A 23,548-nucleotide genomic window follows, 5' to 3' on the forward strand; every position below is an offset into this window, starting at 1 on the left:
TAGGCCTTTGGGCCATCAACGTATCAAAGGTGCTTCGGGCTCATGATATCTTGCCACTAGTCCAAACTCGACCCAATAGTGACAGGAATCGAGCTCTTCGAAGTCTCCCTTTGGGTGTCCAGCGCGCATGTGTTCTTACTAACAGGGACCTTCAAAACTACTAGCTGGGGAGATTGGTCTACTCCATAGTATGGCTTGCAACCTCTTTGCCTAGTTGGCTATTATGGTTATGTCTATAAATAGCCAAGTCAAACAAAAAAAAACGATTATCGCAACTTAATAGCCTTAACTCTCTCAAGTTTGTAGTTTCTCTCATACTATCTTTCTGTCTACTTAAGCATCATAGGTCTCTTGGTGAAGACCCTCCCTTTTCCTTGGTGTTCGTCAATTAGGCTATCAGTGTTTGTTATTTTGCAGGTTTGATTTCATCAGTTTAGCCTTGTACAAAATTTGAATTGTCACAATGTAATTGTTTGTCTTTGAGGAGAAATTTTTCATTGTTGCCCGAACACAGATGATACACTACATGTTTTTATACAAGTGGTAAGAAATTTTATTTTTTAAATTATTAACTTTTTAACACACATATCCTATCATTTGTATAGTAACACGTGGTGTACCACTCTGTATTCCGGTCACACTGAAAAAACTCTCGTGATTGACCTTCACTTTCTCTTCTACTTGCTTGTATTTATAGGGCTCATAAACGGATGAGGATTCTCTCTGGATTCTCTTTGCTTGTATACTTGCATTCCTACGTTTGGGGATGAGCTCATTCCTCTTTGCGTTTAACGTATCTTGACCGTATAAATTTCATAATTTGTAGCGTTCAATTTCTTAATCTTCATTTAAAGATCATCCACACAAAAAATCATTTTAATCGGAGATCATTTAGTCATTAAATGTATAGAACAAATCGACAGTGTAGGTACCAAAGAACATGTTCATGATGAATCGTCCATTTATTTGATACATTTACATGACCAAACGATCTCGAATTTTAATATTTAAACCAAATTTACAAACCAAATGAAATGTCACAAAAAGAAAATAAGCACGTTAATCAACACTTAAGTAATAATTCAATCATTAACAACCACATGATTTAGTTCATAAAATTTGGTTTAAAGGTTTGGTCTACCTAGTATTATCCTATATTTTTTAGAATGATCTTCAATTAATGATTAATAAATTAAATGATTTCGGTAGTTGATTTTATTCGGTGAAAATACATTATCACAAATGGTGATATGTGCATACATTGGAGAACTTTCAGGTTTAACTATCTTTTTGCAAAAACAATCTTTTATAGACTCACTTTAAAACAGACGATTCCCCTTAAATTATCATGCAATATTAATACACACCAGTGTCTGGTGCTCCCTCTTGCCCCAACAATTATGGTTACTTCCATCGCACGTAGCAATAATTCAGAGAGAGATGATCATCCACGGCCACGCACTGTCTCTCGATCCGAACACGCCGATCTCACTTAATCAAAACAAGATTAAGGCCATAACTCCAATTAACTCTCTTTAATCCTCATTTTTAATCCAGTTTCCCCTACTAACCATGTCGTCCTTCGACTCCTTCCCCAACGCCGACGAATCGCACGACCCCCACCGCCCAGCCCTTCGACGACGATGCCTACATGGGCTACGACGCCGGCCTCCCTTCCCAAAAATAAGACTCTTCCTTCAACACCTCTACCCACCACGATGACGACTCTCCTCCCCCGCCGTCGACCCTGCCCCTCCCCTCCACTCTGATTTCCAGGACGACGTCATTCTCCCCGGTGGTGACAACAGCGCCAACGTTAATCAGCAGCAGCAGTCCCCCGAGGTATACGGCTTCGGCGCTTCCATCCCTAACCCGGAATTCGAGTCACCTATTGATTCGGCGGTGCACGAGGACAATGGCGTAGGCGGTGGCGGCGATGGTGATGACGGGGACATTTTCGCCTCTAGTGAGCTTTGATCTTGACTGAATCATTGCATAAGTTGTTTCGTCTTTCCCAATTTGATTTTTTACGTTAGCTGATTCCGATCGTTGCTATGGGAATTAATGACAAGTCACAGACCATCATACAAAATGGATGCAATGACTCCTCTAGTCTTTAAAAGGAGCCTAAGATTCACTTCTGGTTCACTGGATATAAACTAGATGTCGTTGAATTGCCGATGGATTCCGTGTTAGCTGGTTATAAACTTATAGTGTTTCTCTCTGGAATATGGCGTTCGAAGCACTAGCCTTTCCCAGATTCTATTCCGTTGTAGTACGGTATGCAACATTTTATAGTAATTTTTTCTATTGCGATTGTCCCGCGGGTAGATATTCGTACATTTTTAGTTGACAAACAATGGAGTTCCTTGTGGTTGGCTGAGAGCCTCAGAACATAGTGAATCCTACGTCTCTGCATGAATGAGTGTATAAAAATTATGCCTTATTTTCTTCTCAATTGTTTTCATCTACACAGATTAACGCATTGAAATATTTTGATTTGACCTTTTTGCGTCAATGCATGCAGTCTAAATGTCATCCATCTAGAGGAAAAGGAAAACAGAGAAGGGGAGATGCGGAACCAGATTATCGAGGAAGCTGAGGAATTTAAGCGGGCCTTCTATGAGAAACGGAAGCTCAGTTGTGAAACTAACAAAGCCCACAACAGAGAAAGGGAGAAGGTAGTAATTCTAAAACCCATTATGTTCTACCTCTTCCGTAATCCCAATTCCCTCACCCTCCCTCCCTCTCCCTTGCTCGCTTGTACATGCACCTACGGAAGCTCAGCTGTGCAGCTGTACCTGGCCAACCAAGAGAAGTTCCACAAAAAAGCTGACAAAACATTACTGGAAAGCAATAGCAGAGCTGATACCTCGTGAGGTTCCTAATATTGAAAAGAAGAGAGGGAAGAAAGATCCTGACAAGAAGCCCTCAATCGTTGTCATCCAGGGCCCAAAACCTGGTAAACCGACTGATCTTTCAAGGATGCGGCAGATTTTCCTGAAGCTGATACAGAACCCTCCACCACACATGATGCCGCCCCCACCTGCCAAAGATGTCAAGGATGCAAAGGGAGGAAAAGATGGGAAGGATACAAAGGATGTAAAAGATGCAAAGGGAGGAAATGACGCAAAGGATGCCAAGGAAGGAGTAAAGGACGCAAAGGAAGCAAAGGAAGGAAAGGATGCGAAGAATGGAAAAACTAGTTCAACAGCCGCAGCTGGAGCTGCAGATGCAAGCACACCTGTTTCACCTGCCAAAGACGTTGCAGCAAATTGTACTACCGACTTATCAAAACCAGAGGCTCCTGCTGAACCAGAGGGTGAGCAACATTCGGAAACCATGCCAGATCCTACCGAGTAATGACCCTTCATATTTTTTTTATTCTTTACATTATATTTGAGTCTGCTGCTTAGAAACTTCCTACGAAGAATTAAACACAATCATTTGTCGATGATCCAGAGTCTGCAGCATGGAATGCAGAGACTGCAGATTCCTAACTGCAAAACCACCTCTATTGGATTCAATGTTGTCACATTTACTTTTTAGCCTTTTGACATTACATATGCTCTTTTGTTTACACACAATTTATGGAGTAAGAACCAATTTTGTCCTTACAATAATTATCAAACTTTTAATTACAGAGATGCTTTATTTTACAAGAAAAATAAGCAAATAAATACAAACTCAGAGTTTCATTATTTCATACCTTTGCCTGCAGTCACCAAGTCTTGTTTATTTTTAGGTCCTTGGGTGAACGTTGACCAATTGGAAGGTTACTACTTCTGCTTGTAGTAGGCGAGAACACTGTATACGGTCTGTATGGCTGTAAGAATGAGAGCAAGGATGACTGCATTTGACAAAAGTGACAAGATTGATTTTGGATTATATAGATAATCCCTTTTGATCCCTGCAAGCCAACGCCTTAGTGAGCGACTATGATAATACTGATTCACCTCAAGGGCGAGGGCAGAGTAAAAGAACTTCATGTGTTCAGTGTCATAGCGAAGCCTATCGAAGAAACGAACGGTGTCCTCCACGCTCAAATTGGTGTCTATAATTTCTTTCTGAGTGAGAGAGAGTAAATCTTTGGTAGACTTGATAAGCTGACTCAACAGCATGGCGTAGGACAAAATGGGACATGTGTCATAGTCGCCCACCAACTGACACTGTTCGTAGACTATGAGGTTTCTGAACAGAGATTCTGTGTTGTCTTCAATTATCATATATGGAATTTTCATCACTCCATTTACTATGTTGAAGCTTATTTCCAACTGAGATTTCATATACGCTGGTTGAAATTTGACTCCAGTTTCCTCAAGATGTGTCGCTGAGGGAATAGGAGTCCAATGACTCCAATCTGTGTTATACTCCCTTTTTTTCCACCATGATGATCCAAAAAGTGAATTTCTTACTGCGTCAAGTAAATGTCTGATTTCCAATGTCCCAGTCTCAAAGGAATAATGCATGTTTTCGGAAAGTTCCAAAGTAAGTTGATATAGAGAAATCTCTTCTGACGTTTTTGTGAGGTTGAATAAACAGTCGAGAACTTGCCATGGAAGCTGGTTTTCAAGCAGCAACAAGTCGTTTTTAAATGTGGAGAACCGCCCTGGGAAAGGCGAAACAGATTCGCGGAGAAGTTCTAAAATAAAGCAACCATCGACCACCATCATTTCTACAAACTCACGGCTACTCAGATGATACAACTTTTCTTCATAGCACTTACGAAGAAACTCTTCTCTGCTTCTCATTTCTTTGACAAACTTTCCCAAACTGGTGTCGGGAGTTGGTTTGCGATTGAGGAGGCGTAGCAAATACCTTAGCTTAGTTTGTTCCATGCCTTGAAGCTTTTCTCTTCTGCGGTGATACGGCCCGATTGAAACCACTTGTGGGACAAAAGCATTTTCATTGTCGCTGACATGTTTAGTAGGGACTCTAAATATGCAAGTATGAACTGGTTCTTCTGTTGATTCCTTGGGAAGCTTTCTTTCTATCCAGGACGCTATTAATTCGTCTTCATTTTCTTCGTTTCCGCTCCAACTTTGGTTACCCACATGACTTATTTCTCTCTCAATTCTCTCTCTCCCCTCTTCTACTTGAATTATGGAGTGATCAGCTTTTGCATTGCTCTCATCAGTTGAGTCTGTCATCATCAACTTTTTTCTACTCCAAATGTGACCCGCTTACTCTAGTCTGTATTATATATTCACAAGAACAAAATTACAAATAATGTCAATCCATTAATTGAACCACCAAATTTATTATTTGGGAACCTTACAGAAATTTTATACCAAAACAAAAATTGAAAATACGACTTTAACACTTGAAATTTATTAATTTTTTTTTAATTTAAAACCCATCATAATATATATATATATATATATATATTTTTTTTTTTTTTTTGAGTACTTAGAATCCCTTACATTTTTTCCAACTTATTTAGACTGAACGTTTGTTCCTTTACAAAATTTGATTAAGATGCTTTAATCAATTGTCAGCTTAGCATTTTTCTATTTATTTAATATATATCCACCTAAGCTAGCTAATGACTAATTTTCTACAATCTCAAAAGTTTAAATTAGTGACTTTTTTTCTACTTAGTACTACGGTCTAGTGATATTCATCTTCACTTGTAAGTGAGAGGTCTTAAGTTTGATTCTCGCTAAAAGTGAATTTGAACCACATCATTGCTAGCTCATTGTGAGGGTAAGCCCACCCGTCTCCCTTAGTGTAGATAATATTGTTTGTGACACACCCTGACCCAGAATGTTCACCTGAACTCCGAATCGAGTTATGCTGGCCGATACCAGGAGGGTGACGAAGCCATAAAGTGTAGTGATGTGGAAATGTGAGTAAATTTAAACCTAAAAGTGCCTAAATGTAAGAGTGCCTAGTCAGTGGGAGCTCCTATTCCACACATGATGTTAGAGCATAAGTAAAGTATAGTAGAGTGGATTGAGAATTATTCCATCGAAGGTAATCTCCAGTACCAAGATTTTTCAAGAATCCTCGTTGATACGAAAGCTCAGCTACAAGAACTTGGAGAGGCGAAAAATAAGGGTGAGTGGGCCTAAAAATAAAACTTTTTAAAAACCTTTTTGAAAATGTAATGACCCATCGCTATAAAACAAGTATAGTTTCCAAACATAACATACTACGTATAGTATGAAAATTACTTACGTTCAAAAACTGCAATACTTCATAACAATTCGTAAATAAGCATTTAACTTACGGTAATCACAATATCTTGCAAAAATAAACCTTTCATATCGAGTGCTCATCAAAATATGCTGACACACGAGTTCATGCAGAGATATTCTTACATGAATAGGACTGAGTGTAATAATGATTTACATTCTAGTACTACAATCACGTGAAGACTGACGCTATCCGCGTCACATACGAGTCCTAATTGCCTACAACAATCTAGCACAGGACTGGCACCTACAATGGATCCAAAGTGAGCGTACGGTGTGATGTGAACATACACATGAAGCCTGGCCCTGGCCCAGGTGAGTACTGAAACTAGTGTAGCACACGATGAACATATAATGTAAATATAGTCATGCCATAGTGATTTGATGATTCTAGTCAACATAATACTATTCATAGTCGTAAATGTAATTAAGGTATCCCGTAGGATTTATAACAATTTCCTAATTCTCATCGTTACGACATTTCTTATAATCGTTAATTTAATTACAACATCACATAGAAAATTCGTTATTAAGCCGGAGTCTTTGATAGTAATCGTACCCAAACTTAATATTCGAACCTATTAGTAAAACTCAACTTAAACGATCAAATTTGGGAAAACAGAGTGCGAATTTGGAATTAGGACATCAAAATATGCTAAAAAGGGTCCCAGCTACTACATCAACGCCCGAAGTCAACAAGCACCTCCAAAGCACAACAGTCACCCCTAGGGAAAGATGAGAACCAGCTAGAAGGTCTCATTCTTCTATAGATCAAATTTGGGATTTTGACGAAGATAAACACTTCTGTTGAAAAACTACAAAAGAACCAGACTTCTGCCCATGTTAAAAGCCATTCCAACTTCGTGGACATGGAGAGAGGGATGAAAAACCTAGAGAACTCGAGCGGGACAATGCCTTCTACCTAAATGCCGCAGGCCCCGTGAGAAATCCCACCGACGACCTACGAACCCCAGGTGCGGATACGGGGGAAGGAACCTATAATCCACAAATCCCCCTTAAAACACCTCTGGGGGTACCGAGAACGGAACCCCACTGTTTAGGGTTCAACGAACCTGAGGTTCCCAAGAACCAAAAGTAGTGATATTCTCTGAACAAAGATAACCATGTAGGTCACATCTCACCCCGTACTTCGAGCAAGCCGATGGTCTTAATTAGAACACCCATTTCAGCAACAATCGAAGGAGTTCCTTTGCCAAAAAAATTCTCTCAACCAAGGTTCAAGTCATTCCATAGTGACTTTGACCGCGATTACCATATCACGCATTATAGAAACGTTATGGTGTTATTCAACAACAACGATGCTTGGATGTGCAAGATGTTCCCGTCCACCTTGGAGGGACCCGCTATGAGGTGGTACTCAAAATTACCTGCCAAGTCCATTGACTACTTTGAAACTATGGCTGTCTTATTTATGAATACCTATACCGTATACCGTGATGTCCGAAAACGCCGCAAAACTATGTTCAGGTTACTCCCTCAAACTAGAGATGGAAGTCTTCGAGCCTATTTGAAGCGCTTCCATGCATAATTGGCTGAGGTGGAAAAACCAAATGACAAACTCGCGACTATGGCAATCAAACGAGGCCTCTATGTTCATTTGCTTCTCTCTCAGAAGCTGAACAAAAAAAAGTACGACTATGATACTCTAGCTAAATGTTTTGATATCGCATACACTCTGACCAACTGGGATGATAAGAGTCGAAGGATAGCTGTTGAACTAGATTACTCTAGGCAAATTGACATAAGAAGGGTAGATAGAGACACTCTCCTACCTTCTCTACGACAGGTTATGAGAGGAGAGTGTCGAGACAAACAAGTCATATCAAATCCTAAGCAGTACACCGCCTTGAACACTGCCCTTAATAACATCTTCCATAATATAAAGGACAAACCCTTCCTCCAATGCCCAAAACATCTAGCTAAGAAGAACCCAAATGAATATAGTTCTTTCCACAATAGTACCGGCCACGCCACCAAAGGTTGTTAAGCGTTGAGGGATAACATCGAGGAATTACTAGATCAGGGGCATTATTGGGAATTCGTCAGGGATAAGGGAAGAATAGAAAATTTGGCTAAACCCAGGGAAAAAGATCTGTCGAATAAGCACATTGATGATGAAGATCGACAATCTGCAAAGAAATCGACCTTCAACGTAAACTTCATCCGTGAAGGATGGATGCAAGCAGTAAAGGGGTTACGAGAAATATGGTGCCAATCACCTTGAAATGGATACTCTGTCGTCACATTAAGATCGAATAACAATAAAAGGTAACACAGACTACACGCGGTTTGATTCCCTTTCCGGGCTATGTAGGTTGTCCTCTCTGGACCTAAGTGCAGCTTCGCCGTCTCTGTGAGGACAAGTCTACAGAGAACTCATCTCCCAATGCCCCACCCTAGGCTTATCGTCAAAAGTGATCCCTGATGTAATTTTTATGTCATATCATCATTTCTTTAGAACTACATTAGTGATTTGATTCTCCATCCAGGAGATATGCAGGCAATCATTCTTAGATTCAATCACACCCCCTTGTAAACCAAATTTACTTGGTTCATGAATAAAGAAGCATCTGTTTGTCTCAAATATGTGTTCCTTTGTTTTTTTCTTCAATGATGCAGGGAGTACCCTACTCGTTCAAAACAGGGCCCCAACTTTGAAAACTTCGCATCAATGCAAGTCTAAAAACATTCAAAGTTACATTATCAGATGACCTCCTTTAGCCCAATCCGTCTGGAATGGTTAGTAGCTTGGGAGACTTGAACCATAATAAGCGCTATAACAATTGGCGGGCTACAGACACGAGCATATGGCTCCTAGACCCGGAAATGTAATGCACCATCTGGCCTTCGAAAAGTTTATGCAACCAACAAGGTTGTGGGTTATAATATTCAAACCTGGGCTTTACGCCATCTGAGGGAATAATTGAAAGGGCGATCCGTAACTCATCCAAAGGCGGCTCTAAAATTTGACCCTGAGTACGACTACTTCTGACCAACTTACTAAGTTAAGTAAGCTCTGCAACACCAAGTGTTAGTAGGTTCGAAAGAGGCATCCATACTAGGTAAACCCCAAAAGAAATTTATTCCAATAAAGTTCAGATACACGGAAATGCTTTAGTCAAGCCAACTAAATTAGTCCGATTGAGAACTCTCAGTTTCAACGCTTATGGTCTGACAAAAGGATTCAAAAAGTTTTTTCGACTCATAAGCAAGCGACCTCGTCTCCAACAAACTTTCACATAAACATTCATTGGGACAAACACACAACAAGAGCTAAAAAGTACACACCATTCAAGCATAACGTTGCAACGAAACTCGAAAAACCTAGAAAGCGAATAAGAATAATAGGTAAATGGGAGGACATTCCTGATAAGCAAAATATCGTCATCTCTAGTCTAGCGCAAATAGTAAAAAGGCAAAGGGTTTTTTTATGGGTATTAACATCTGGTATTAGAGTAAGGTGGTACTCTAAATATCACGATAGGTACCCTTACAAGTGCTAAGTTTGGTAGATGATGTTTTTCTGAATCAACATCATCAAGAGGAGGCTGTTATGCTTAGTCCCGAGCGTAGATGATGTTTTTCTGAATCAACATCATCAAGAGGAGGCTGTTATGCTTAGTCCCGAGCCCATAAACTTAGCTGTTCTTTACCTTCATTCTTATTGTTCCAAAGTTAGCTTACTCTGGATAGTTAACTAGATCGAGGACACGACTAGAAAAATACAAAGAACAAGAAAGGAATACCTTGGAAAAAATCTTAAAAGACTTAAAGCCTGAACACGGGAAAAATGTTCAATGAATTGGAACATACCTTCATTCTAGCCAGGCAAAGCATAAAGAGGAAAACTGCTCTGCAACGCTGAAGTCTATTACATCTGTACGATCAACTAAAGGGAAATTAACAAGACAAGTATTAGTAATAGTAGTATATTTCTTCTTTACTTGTCCTTGAAGATTTCGAAGGAGACTCACTTTGCTCCGATAAGACGAGCATCGATGCATCAACCACAAGCAAAGAAGGCAGTGGTAAACCGACTTCCCTTATTTTATCCTGGTATTATTGCCATAGTTTTGCGCCCAAGTTCGACTGGGAAAAGGACCTCATGAGTTTAAATACTCACATTCCTAGTGTCGAAGTAAGTTGATACCCTAACCATCGCAATACGAATTTTTCGCGAATGCTAAGTTTAGAGGTTTGTCTACTTTGGAAATATTTATTTGATTGACAATTTTTGGTTTAGATGTACAAGATAGGCATATCTTTTATGCAAGCGCATGTCTATTATCAAAATCTCAAATGGGATTAATTCGGTACAAAAGTTTAGGGGAGACAATCCCTTACCCTTGGCAATGAAACATTTGAATAAAAAAATTACACAATGCTCCTGGCTAAAGTTATCAAGGTCATAATAGAAATATGCTACACCCACCTTACTGCATTCCGAGCATGGCATTACATTTAAGGCGAGTATTCAGATAGAAATCTACCACCATCGTCGTCCACCCGAAGAGAAGATGGAGAAGAACGGAGACAAATAATTCACAAAGGCATCCCACCACTTTGAAGAAATCAGACTCCAATGTAAATTTTGCACTTAGAATCCTACAGAGAAGAAGGTTGGTGATGGGTAACCCTATGGAATCCAAACACTTAAGCCACATGAGTATCATACGAGTGAATGTTTGAATGAAAACCATCACCGCTACAATCATCCAACATCGGATAATGAAGGAAGCGGCATCTGATAACTCTTTGAGGAATTTCAACCCTATAACATAGATCAACTCCCATGCAAGATCTGCATTAAAGGTGGCGTATAGGATGAATATTATAGAACAAGTTGCAGGAAAAAGGGAAACATGTTTTGAAAACTTGTAGAAGGCGACATGGTTTTCTGGGATTGCATTTTTTCTCAATAAAAAAACTCAAAAAAAGGATTAGATTTAGGCAAGGAAGGTATAGGCATCATGGCAGAAAATAGAAAGGTTTGAAGGAAACCGCTACTTGATGAGGCTATATAAAGGAAAACCACCAAGAGATCTCACCATTGAAAGTGAAAAGACGCGTATCTTGGGGTCAATATACACGAAGATTGATGATAATTAATAAAATGCGTGGAAAAAGTTACCACGTAAAACGGAGGCGTTCGTCCTCATGGCAGTGGATCTATTTTCATAATTCCAAAGGTTACGCGATGTAAATCGAAGTGACTAAACTACCTAGCTTTAAAAGATCCAGACTTGATTGTAGGAACTTGAAGATTAAATGGTATGCATTTCAGCATACTCCGAAAGGCATGGTCTTTGGTAACAATCCATCCTTAAGGGGAACAAGTTTAGGGTTTAGGGTTTCGGATAGTCAGGGGCAATTATGGGGTCATGATTTTCCAGGGCTAAAGTAAAGTTGATCCGATTATTATTACCTCAGAAGTTCGGTCATGGACTCACCAACTCTTGACGGAGTATCAGACAAAGCAAGATGCCACCATCATTCTGCTCCAGGGCATTAGGCAGAGCCTAAGAAACTCCGCTAAATGACCATGCTTGTTCTGCAAAACACGTGATTTGATCCGGATATAGACTAAATCAAATCCTATAAGTCTTGGAGTCCCTACAATCTAGGGATAGGCTTGTGGCGTAAGTAATCACACTTCTAAGAGGATGCAATATCTACTTACTAGATATCTTCTCAAATTCTCTCGACTTTGAACAGGGATTCTATCCTAAAAAGGTCTTTCCCACGGTATAAATACACCCACCTAGGGTTCATCTATGGTAATGCAATCTATAAGCTTGAATTCTCTTGGCCTCTACTTGAGTCTCAAATCATTCACTAACTTTACCGTCAGAGAGCTTTTGGATAGCACGCCTCATTTCTTGCCAAGGTTTGCTTATGGTTCTTTACTATTTTGTAGGTTGTTCCAGACTACACGGATTTGTACTCAACCATTGCTTACGGAGGTGCAGAGTTTTGATTCAAACACCCTTGTATAAACGATATTTGGGAAATGGTTTTGTGTACGTAAAAGACATGAGGCTCAAAAGACAAATACAATTTTGCGTTTTTATAATTACATAATGCGTGAGTTAGTTTAATTCAGTAATAAATTTGTAATAAAAAGATTGAAAACATGTCTAGTGTTTATAAATACTAATATGACAATTTAAAAAAGAATTGGAATTCAAAATTAAAAAAGTGTTATAAACATTGTAAAGTCTGATTGTGTAAATCTTAGATTAGGTTTGAAACTAGTTATTCTTCCTTATTAGGACTTGTATTCCTTGGAGGAGAAGGATTCTTCCCTCTCTTATTACTATAAAGAAAGACATTACGTAGGGGGAATACCATATCCTCTACACAATTCTACAAACACATCTCTCTCCCTACTCTCTTTGCTGTGCTTTCCTCTCTCCCTTAAATTAAAATAAGCCACAACACGTTATCAGCACGCTCCTACCGTTGCGCTTAGGAATCTAACGTGAAAGATTTATTCATCAAACTAGTTCATCAATATCATTACGCAATCAGGTTCTTCCAAAACAATGGTTTTTATCTCGATATTTTTGCAGCCCTGATAGCACGAACATTCAGCATAATGCATGGCCCGACTTTATGTTTTTCAAATTTTAGATTCTACATAAATTGTGTATGTATTACATCCATAATTGTTGAATTATGTGAATTGATATTGCCATGAATTGCATCAAACATCTGTTCATACCTTGAATTATTTGTTAAATATGCATGATTATAATCTGAAAAAAAAAATTAAAATTAATTAAATTAGGGTTTCATTGGGAACCCAGCGCGCGACGGCTGGAAGCCGTGCCGTTAGGCTCCCCGAGCCTCACCTCGAGAACCAGCCATGGAGCCAGATCCAGGCCCTGCAACACAAAAAACCAGAAGCCAATAATGGTGTCCTCGTCCCTGACCACCATAGGCATGGCCTGCAGCTAACACCCCGAGCCTTTGGTCATTGTCACCGACGATTAGAAATCGTCCTCGATGAAATTTGGATCGAGATTCATTTGAATCTCATCAAAAATTTTTGAAATCTGGTCTGGATTTTTTTAGGGTTTTGGTTTTTGAACACCACTGTGGTCGTTGTTGACCGATGTTACTCGCCTCGAGATTTTTTACCAAGACATAATTGTAAGTAATGGCGACACTGGTCATCCCTGCCGATGTGCACACTAGTACGACTCAGTTTTTGTCTTTGGTCCAACCGACGGCCCATTTGGGCCTGGACTCATCTCAGCTTGTAACAAAGAAACTTTTTTTTTCTTAGGCCTAAAAACCCAAGCCCGCTACCGCTCACCCCAAGCCCGCGTGACACCAGCCCGTACGGCTATGGTGTCACTATGCATTGCGATGTACCTAATCACAGCCCGCATGTTTGTGGTGCACCTATGTGTCGTGATGCACATGATTGCGACCCCCGGGTCCACCTTCCCCCGTGTCGTACCAGAGCCCAGCCTTTATGCTGGTGTATATGTGTCACGAAGCATTAAAGCGCACCCCGTTTGGGCCTTTGTGTCTAAACTTGCTTCTGCAACCCAAATTTTTTTAAGCCAATGGGCCTGTAGCTTGTGCCTACCCTAGCCCAAAATTTAGGCCTGGACTCCATGATACCAGACTGATTAGCCCACCCGTGGGTTTTGGCACATTATTTTTGGGCCTCAAGTTTTAATTACCTATTTCTTTTAGGCACTTTAGCTTTATAATTTTTCTCCCATACTTTAATTTTGGGTCGAAGACCAAATAATTAATTCAATTATAATCATACGCTCCGAAGACCTATTTGCATATTTTCATTGCATATTTTTGTATATATATTTGTGTTTATCTGCATGAACATATGAACTCGAAGTTCATAATTCTTTCGAAACCTGAAGTTTTTCGAAACATGCCTTGTTTGAAAACCTGATGTTTTCCTTAAAACATCACCCATGAAAGCCCGAAGCTTTTTCATGTAACTTTAAACCAATAAATGTCTATTAGAACCTGGACGTTCTACTCCTTTATGAATGGATTGATTCGTCTCCATTACACTAACCATATTCTTGTCCATTTACTTTGTGACAAAGACATGTCGAATTTGAACAAACTCGACTTCACTGCTTTAGAGGTCTCCGGAAGAAATTACCTTAAGTAGGTCCAAGACTCCACCTCACCGCAAAGAATTTACACTCCGCTATTGAAGTTGAGGCGGATGACCCGATTGGCGAAACTAAGAAAGCTTATACTATGATCTTCATCTGAAGACACATTCATGATGCATTGCAAACCGAGTACCTTGCTAAGGAAGATCCACAAGCACTTTGGGTTGTTTCGGCTGATCATTTCAATCGCCAAAAGGACATCTTCTTGCCTCAAGTAAGACACAACTAGTAGCATTTTCACTTCCAAGACTTTAAAGCCTGTGAATGAATATAATTATGAAGTTTATCAATTCTGATCACTTCTCAAGTTCTATAATGAGGATTTGACCAAAGAGATTCTCCTAAAGAAAACCTATTTGACATTCTCTGCTATCAATATTGTTATGCAGCAACAATATAGGGCTCATATGTTCACTAAGTTTTCGGATTTGATCTTTGTTTTACTTCTTGCTGAAAAGCAGAATTTGTGAAATCCCGTTCCTGGATTTCACTGTTATAATCTACGTATTTGTATTATTGAGATTTTATATTATTTTTTGAGAATTTATATTAATTTATTTGAATTTAGATTTCAATTAAACTAGTTACGAAAAGTGAAGTTTGGAAAATTATTATTTACTCGTTGACCTTTCGAGGTCACAAGTAGCATTTTCGAATAGATCTCGAAACCACAAACGCATAGGCAAAAGCCATTTGCAAGTCCAAATTTTAACGATATAGTTATGGACGCTTGAAGTCGCGGAACTTTAGGTTGTGGAAATTATTTAATTTCCACTTTGAGGGCAAAAGGCCCAAATATATAATTGGGATAAGGGAACCGGCTATTAGGAGTAAAAAAAAGGGGGTACAATCCAATTATTAGAGGAGGAGAAAGGACCAATATGGGGGTGGACATTTCTTTACCCCATTTCTTGAACCCGTGTACTCCACTAGCCATTTTTCAAAAACCGGCCAACTTCAGGTCAATTTCTACCATTTATCAACTGATTTTCCTATCTCCTTCACCTGCAACCTGCTCAACTACCTTCCTCCTTCTATCTCCACCAAAAATCAAGGGTTTTTAAGGTCTAATAGGGTAGAACTCCACTGGAGAACCCGAGGGTTCTCGACGACGATTCGTCGGTCCGGTGAGCATCACCATTCACCATCACCCTTGATCAACTTCTCTTGAACCCAGGAACAAGACTCAATTAGTAGTAGGGGCGTTGGAATATCGAGGAAGTCGAAGAGAAGGAGACCCATCTTAGCGTTTCCAGCGGGTTTGAGTGAATTTGGGGTTCTTCCTGGTCGAATTGGACTTCGGCCCAGGTATGAAAGTTGTTCCTCTCATTGAACTCTACTTGCCTGTAAAAATTGGAAAATTTTAAAATAGTTGAATTTTTTCGGCGAGTCAGGGAGGCCAACCGGCATCGGCGGTGCATGACTAGTGAGCCTATATTGGTTAGATAGTGACTTGAATATATGAGATATGTTTATTATCTTAATTTCTTATATTAATATCAATTGTGAATATGAATTGGTCTTATAAATATGATTTCTATTGAAATGTGATTTTTATATATTTAGCCATAGACCTATGCTTATTAAATAGGTTTTGGCATGTGCATTGATGATGTTGTGATATATATGTGTTTAATTATCTTTTTAATAATGTGATTGATAATTATGATGAATGTTATGACAATTATGGGATTTAAATATTGTTTGATAATTATTTGGATATGATTGCCAACTGAATACCTTTTTGAACTTGGCATTACTACCTAGCATGAGATGGAGATGGAAGTCAGGAGATGAGTTAGGTACTTTATTAGATTTTTAGTAGAAATAGTAATTAAGGGAATTCCTTGTGTTGTGCTTCATATGACTAGATGCTGGTTGATATGTGGAATCGATAACTTGTATGCACATAATTATATTTAATGTGTGATGATGAGATTGCACCACATAGTAGTGGTACATGGATGGTTTTGCTTAGTATATCCGTAATGGGGGACTATATGTACTCAGGAGTGATCATGCTTGGTATATCCGCGATGGATGATCACTGCATGCACAATGAGTTTATGCTTATGGTCCTGCTTGGTATATCCGCGATGGGTGATGATGATTGGTTGTACATGGTACATTTTATAGGCGATCATATTTGGTTTGATTCCGTTGAGTGGTCTGGAACCCAAGGCTGTTGAATTTCGTGGAGTGGCCTAAAATCCCATTATTTGGAGAAGTAGGCTTGGCCTAACTGTGTCACTCTAGCCTTAGTTTTATATATATTAGTGTCAATGGTTTCGAGAGTCTTATGAATTGAGTTAGAAAATATGTTGGACGTCTGAGTGACTCCTTCGGGATTTCTATGATTTGATTATAATTTCATAAGGTAGGTATGAATTTAGAAGATATGGGAATGATTGTTATTACTTTGATCAAATTGATTAATTAATGCGGCTAGAGAATGGTTTTGTGTTTCGTTGGCTCTTAAATATGATGTGTGTTGTGAATTGCAATATCATGATGAGACATAATGATTAATATGTTGGATGGGAGAGAAATCATGTCTTCATGGGGATTGGTTATGTAGCTTGAGTCCAGGAATTACATGTTGTCAGGTTATAATAAATGATTGAGGAATGCTACGCTTTTCTGCTTGAACTTAGTGGAATAAACGTTTGATTTTGTGATAAGTGAACTACGAATGGCTTGATCCCTATTGAGGGTACGTATGCAGTCTAATGAGGAGGTTATATGGAGCCATAAGGTAAATGAAAATTTCTTTGCAATTTGATTCTCGAATTGTGATTTGCCATATCCCGGAGACAGGGTATATGAGATATACGAGTATTTGGTGATGTCACGTGTCGATCCTGGACGCTGTGGTTCAAATGACCATTGGTCCCGTGTGTGCTGTTTCTGATTTTCAAGAGGTCGTTACCCCTATGGAAGAGTAGAATCTTAAACATGGACCATTTTTTTCGTTGAATTTTAGACCCTTAGGGCCAAATTCCACTAAGGGGCTTAACCCCCTTCTTGTTTTTTGGTTTAAGTTTGAACAATTTTCCTTTATGTTTGGATTATTTGTTGGTGATTTTTTTTTTAATTTTGGATATTAAGTTGTTTTAATTACCATCCTTGAATATTTAAATTATTTTGAAAGGATATTTGTTTTTAGAACTTTTATGCATGTGACCAATTTAAATTAATTTTATTCCTAGGTATGACTGGTGGGAAAGTTAGTTGTCTAGCAGATAGTGCAACCACGCACACTGTTTTGCGTAAACACATCTATTTCACTAACTACATACCTAAAACTACACCTCTGATAACCCTCTCAGGCCCATCTAACCTGATTGAAGGATATGGTAAGGCACGTATAATGTTGTCCAATGATACAATCTTGACCATTGATGAGGCACATTATTCTCCACATTTTGGGAAGAACGTTGTTGAGCTTCAAAGACATTTGAGACAATAATTATCACGTTGAAACCTATGTAGAAAATGGAGATGAATTTTTGTGCATCACTTCCTACGAATATGGCCAGAAGCATATTATAGAGAAGATGGAGCGTATCCCGAGTGGTCTGTGTATTACAACCATACGTCCAATAGAGAGCCATTATATGGTCAACCCTACCTGAGGGATTGAGCACGAAATTACACTTTGGCATTACTGTTTGGGTCACACGTGTGGTTGTTGTCCACAAGAAACAATATTTTTTCCAAACTGTTGGCACATGTTATCAAGCTCAGGGCTTACCACCCTAATTATCCGATCAAATCTATTCGATTGGATAATGCTGGAGAATTCACATCTAAAACTTTTGATGACTATTGCATGTTGGTTGGGGTTGAAGTTGAACATCATGTATCCCATGTTCACACCAGGAATGACCTGGCAAAGGCATTCATTAAACGCTTACAAATGATTACATGATCGTTGGTCATACGTACCAAGCCGCCAATTACAGCTTGAGGCCATGCAATATTACACGTAGCCATGTTGCGACCCAACCATATAGTGTTGCTCAGTTGGTAACCAAATACGAACCCGACATATTGCATCTGCATATTTTTTGTTATGTGGTCTAAGTGCTGATTTCGTCGCCCTTAAATACAAGAATGGGGCCTCAACAAAGGATGAGAATCTATTTCGGATATGATCTACTTCAATTATTCGTTACATAATCTTTTTACCGCTCGTTTCGTGGATTGTTACTTCTATAAGACAGTCTTTCCGTTGTTAAAGGGAGATAAGAATGTCATCGTTCTTGAAGAACGACACAAATGATTGTAGATGACTCCCACTCTGTCTCATTTAGATCCCCACACCACTCAATCTGAAAAGCTTGCCAGATGATTTCATAGATCCAGGGTGAGGGATAAGATCATATATTCCAGCTGCAAAAGTGTCTGCAAAGATGGATGTACTAAATGTATGACAGACTTCCCTTTTGGAGGCTCGGGATGCTAATTCGGCCAATCCATGTATATTAGCGGCTAGCCAATCCTTTGCCCTTGTATAAAAGCATAACAGACTTCTTGGTTTAGATGATTCACACTCCTGGAAAAGGAAAGCCACGACACAGGTACTGAGCCTATTGTGAATCTAACTATCACCTACTCATTCTATCTAACTCATGACGAAATTCTAGATTATGGAAGTGTCCTTGAAGGGACGAATCCACCTCCCAAAAATCGTGAAATTTTGGTCCATTATGCTAGGTTGGATGATGTTTGGTGTAGAAATGAGATGATAATTGACGATGCATTAGCGTATCCAGTAACTACTGATATCATGTTGAGCGATGACATTGAACCTAGTTTCATTGATGAATGTCGACGGAGAAATGATTTGTCAAACTGGAAATAAGCAATCCAAGTCGAACTCAATTCGCTTGCAAAATGTAAGGTGTTTGGACCTGTAGCTCATACTCTTCCACATTTGAAGTGGCTACAAATGGGTTTTCGTTTAGAAAAGTAATGAGAATAACGAAATTGCGCATTACAAAGCTTGTCTTGTTATGCAAGGCTTCTCACAACGCTTCGGGATTGACTGTAATGAAACTTCTTCACCGTTATGGATGTGATTACTTATTGTTACCTTATTAGTTTGGAAGTTTTCGAAAAACTGAGTATGCAGCTTATGGATAAAAAAAAATTCGTATCCCTATAAGGATCTTGATATGGAAATTTATATGAAAGTTCTCGGAGGACTTACTTTGACTGGATCAAATAGTTCTAGACCTCGGAACACACTCTCAATTTGACTGAGGCGTTCATTATACGATTTGAAGCAATCCGGAAGAATGTGGTATAACCATTTAAGCGAGTATCTGACTAGTTAGAGATATGTGAACAATGAACTATTCCCTTACGTGTTCATTAAGAAGTCATAATCCAGTTTTGCAATTCTTGCAATTTATGTCAACAACATGAATCTAATCGGAACTTCTGAAGAGCTCGAGAGAACTATCGCACACCTGAAATCAGAATTTGAGATGAAAGATCTAGGAAAGACTCGATATTGTCTCGGTCTTGATATAAAGCACTGTTCAAATGGAATCTTAGTACATCAATCGAACTACATCCATAAGGTGTTGCACCGCTTTAACGAGGATAAAGTGAAGCCTTTGAGTACTCTTATTGTTATTCAATTGCAAAATGAGATCCTTTCCGTCTGAATGAGGATGAAGAAGAGATTTTGGAACCCGGAGTTCTTTATCTAAGTGCGATAGGCGCTTTATTGTACTTTTGTTAATTTTTTAGCAAGATATAGTAATGCACCAACACGCCTGGACTGGTGTTAAAGACATCTTCCGTTACCTTAAGGGTACTACAAATTTGGGCCTGTTCTATCCCTATGGATCCTCGAGTTATGCCGTAAACCCCCCGGTTCTCGAGTCGATTCCCACCTTCTTAGTTACGTTGACATAGGTTACTTATCTGATCCGCATAGGGCGCTCTCTCAAATGGGTTATGTCTTTACTGTTGGAGGCAACACAATATCTTAAAGGTCAACTAAACAAACCTTAATTGCCACTTCGTCTAACTATGCTGAAATGCTCACCTTACATGAAGCTACTCGGGAATGCTTCTGGCTAAGAGCAGTTGTGGGCCATATTCGAAGCTCCTACAATCTTTACCTCATTGTTGACGTCCCTATGACGATCTATGAAGATAACGCAACATACATCGAACAACTCAAGAATGGTTACATCAAATGAGACAACACCAAGCACATGATGTCGAAGTTTTTCTTCTCACTACAATAAAAGCATCAGAAGATTGAAGTCACGCAAATTCGTTCACAAGACAACATGGCCGACATTTTCACCAATTCACTACCGAATGCGACGTTTCAGAAGCTTGTTCAAGGAATAGGTATGTGTAAACTTTCCGAGTTGTAACATTGTTAGTTCTCTTTGAAATTATGTCAAATTCAGTGGGAGTATCCTAAAGTATACTTGTTTGATCGTAATGTACTCGACATGATGCCAAATTTACTTGAGTATTTACACACTCAAGGGGGAGTGTTATAAACATTGTATTAAAGTGTTATTGTGTAAATCCATGATTAGATTTGGTATTAGTTATTCTTCTCTATTAAGACTTGTATTCCTTGGAGGAGAAGGATTCTTCCTTCCCTTATTACTATAAATAAAGGCATTGCGTAGGCGTAATAACACATCTTCTACACAACCCTATAAACACATCTCTTTACTGTGCCTTCCTCTCTCCCTTGTCATAAGCCACAACAAAAGGGTAAAAGTAGGGAGTTGGAGAGAAAAAGTGTAGGAGTAAAACTATGGTTACTTATGGGGAGAAATTTTTTTTTTCCTAATCTAATATTTTCTTTCAATTATGTATAGAAGGGTATAATAGTAATTTTATTAATTTTGTGTTTGGTAGCCTAAAGACATATGTAATATAATGACAAAAAGTAATGATTTTGTGTTTGGTAATAATGTTTTTGTAATGGATAAGATAACGGCACTGTTGGTGGAGATGGTGGTTGCAACAAGTATTTGAAATACAAATAACAATTCTCAAATGAAACTAACAGTTTCCAAATGAAATTAACTTTCTGGGCAATTTAATTTTTAAAATGCAAATAATAATTTGCAAGCGAATTATACAATGAGATAAAGTACATACTGGAGCTCCTCGAGAAGTTTTTGCAACTCTTTTCGTTTTGTTTATGCTTTATAATAAGCTTTCTTTTGGAGACAACTGCATGGAAAAAGCAAAACGAATGTTACATTATTTCGAGATCATCAATATACGTACGATTTACAAGTCCATCGCAATTTTCCTAATAGTTCTTGGAGTACGGATGAACTTTTGATTAATTTTAAAAGAAATAATTAAATTATATAGCATCACGAGGAAAGGATACGATAAATGTCTATAAAAACAGAATTCATTATTCTAGACAAATAGTTCAATGTGAAATCTATTTCTCTTCTTCCATTTGGAGTGTTATTTCTCCTTTGACATTACTACATTTAAATTACATATTAATAGAACCTTCTTTGTCCAAAAAAAAAAAATGGTAAAAAAATTATTTAGTCTTCTATCACAAGAAAAAAGTTAAGAGTAGTAATGTAATTTTACAAAACAAAATTTTGCTATTTTTTGTTTAGACCTTACATACAGGTGATTTAAAAATTTCTATTCTTTAAAAAATAAATTAAAAAATAAAAAATAAAAAACCTCTCTCACTCCCTCCCACTTCAACATCCACATTCACTCACTCTCTTCCTCTCTCCTTCAGTTTTAAAAATAAAAATAAAAAATTTTACACACAAAGTGTGTGTATACTAGTAGTAGTTAATAGATTAACAATATTAGTACTACAGTTTAATTGCATTCTTTTTCATTTGGAAGTGAGAGGTTTTAGATTCGATTCCCATAAAAAACGAATTTGAATTATATTATTGCTAGTTTATTATGAGGCCAAATCAACACCCTCCCTGAACATAATATCATTTGTTAGAAGAGAAAAATGGGATATTAGAGTTTGATTTTGTGATTTCTTAACACTGCACGGACAAGTGGTGTACATCTGGAGCGCCACTCGTCTTTCAGCTATACCGAACACTACAGAACAACCCAAAAAAATATAAAAAATAAAAGTAGAAGAAAAGAGATTGGAAAAAGGGTAGAGGAACCGAAGAAGTTAAGAAAAGGTCAAATTGCAAAGAAACTGATTGCCTTGTTCATACAGGAGTAGGGTTTTCCTTTTTCCATACAGGAATATTAGATGAATGAGCCCACCAAATCTTCAACCGCACAGATACTTGAATTAAAAGTTTGAGAAGTAAAACACAGAATGAAGTCAAAGAAGGAAACGGAAGGACATACCTTATTCTCTTCTTAAGCTTAAACAAGTAATTAAGAACAAGCTGCAAGTAAATAAGTAAGAACGGAGGCGGGTGCGTAACTCTTTATTTTCTTCTAACAAGCTGCAATTAAAATCAGAGAAAACATGAAAACGGAAGTGTGAACAGAATTATAGAGTAGGAATACAGGAAATCTGAAGGCATAAGTAACCTTTCATGTTCTTGGAATAACAGATGAACACATATGCAGGCAGAAGGAGCTGTTATCTTTCTTAGCGGTAGCTTCAAGCTTGGCTTGGAAATGACAAGTCAAGCAATGCTCTAAATAGTCCATTTGCTTAAGTGAAGCAGATTAGAAAGCAATGCTATCAATAATTGAAGGAAACGACTAGTAGCGCAACACGCGTCCAATTTTGTAAAAGATAGACACTATTTTTGGAATTTTCAAACTAAAAGAGGAATGCGCTAATTTAGTAAGTAAATTATTATCAAAGTAAAAATTAGGTTTTTAAACTATATTTTTAGAAAAATTAGTTCTTAAACTAATTAAAAATCTGCTAAATACATTCTAATATTATAAGAAAAACTAATGAAAAAAGCTTGAAATCTTTACATTTTAATAAAAAATCATATGCTAATTTTAATTAATGATAAGAACAAAATAATAAAAAATAAATAAAACATAAGAAAACACCACTTGCGCTGGGCGCACGTAACCCCCACACCCCCTCCCCCCTTTCCACTCTTTTTTCTTCCGTTGTCAACTATCATTAAGAGAATTTTTTTTTTTTTTTTTTTTTGGGGGCTTAGAATAAGAGAAGGACTT

At 38.2% G+C, this 23,548-nt stretch overlaps 1 protein-coding gene and 1 pseudogene across 5 annotated transcripts; one reads left to right on the forward strand and one right to left on the reverse strand.

The window, feature by feature from the left end:
- The first annotated feature begins 1,419 nt into the window (after nucleotides 1–1,419).
- On the forward strand, nucleotides 1,420–3,457 carry LOC103948516 (annotated as a pseudogene).
- Nucleotides 3,447–23,088, reverse strand: LOC103948515 (UPF0481 protein At3g47200). 5 transcript variants are annotated; one of them, XM_009359555.3, is made up of 4 exons: nucleotides 22,934–23,088; nucleotides 22,745–22,845; nucleotides 21,536–21,610; nucleotides 3,447–5,193 (listed from the first exon to the last, which is right to left on the reverse strand). In XM_009359555.3, the coding sequence occupies exon 4, from the start codon at nucleotides 5,151–5,153 to the stop codon at nucleotides 3,780–3,782; it is 1,374 nt and encodes a 457-aa protein (XP_009357830.2). In that variant the 5' UTR covers nucleotides 5,154–5,193; nucleotides 21,536–21,610; nucleotides 22,745–22,845; nucleotides 22,934–23,088; the 3' UTR covers nucleotides 3,447–3,779. The 5 variants fall into 5 exon arrangements, with proteins under 5 accessions (XP_009357830.2, XP_048444058.1, XP_048444060.1 ...); XM_048588101.1 differs by having other exon boundaries at nucleotides 22,595–22,845; XM_048588103.1 differs by lacking the exons at nucleotides 22,745–22,845; nucleotides 22,934–23,088 and adding an exon at nucleotides 20,448–20,643 and having other exon boundaries at nucleotides 21,536–22,010.
- Between the last annotated feature and the right edge of the window lie 460 nt (nucleotides 23,089–23,548).

Source organism: the organism of the source record quoted next, unplaced genomic scaffold (genome assembly GCF_019419815.1).
Source record: "Pyrus x bretschneideri cultivar Hongxiangsu unplaced genomic scaffold, Pyrus_bretschneideri_v1 Contig270, whole genome shotgun sequence".
NCBI lineage: Eukaryota > Viridiplantae > Streptophyta > Magnoliopsida > Rosales > Rosaceae > Pyrus > Pyrus x bretschneideri.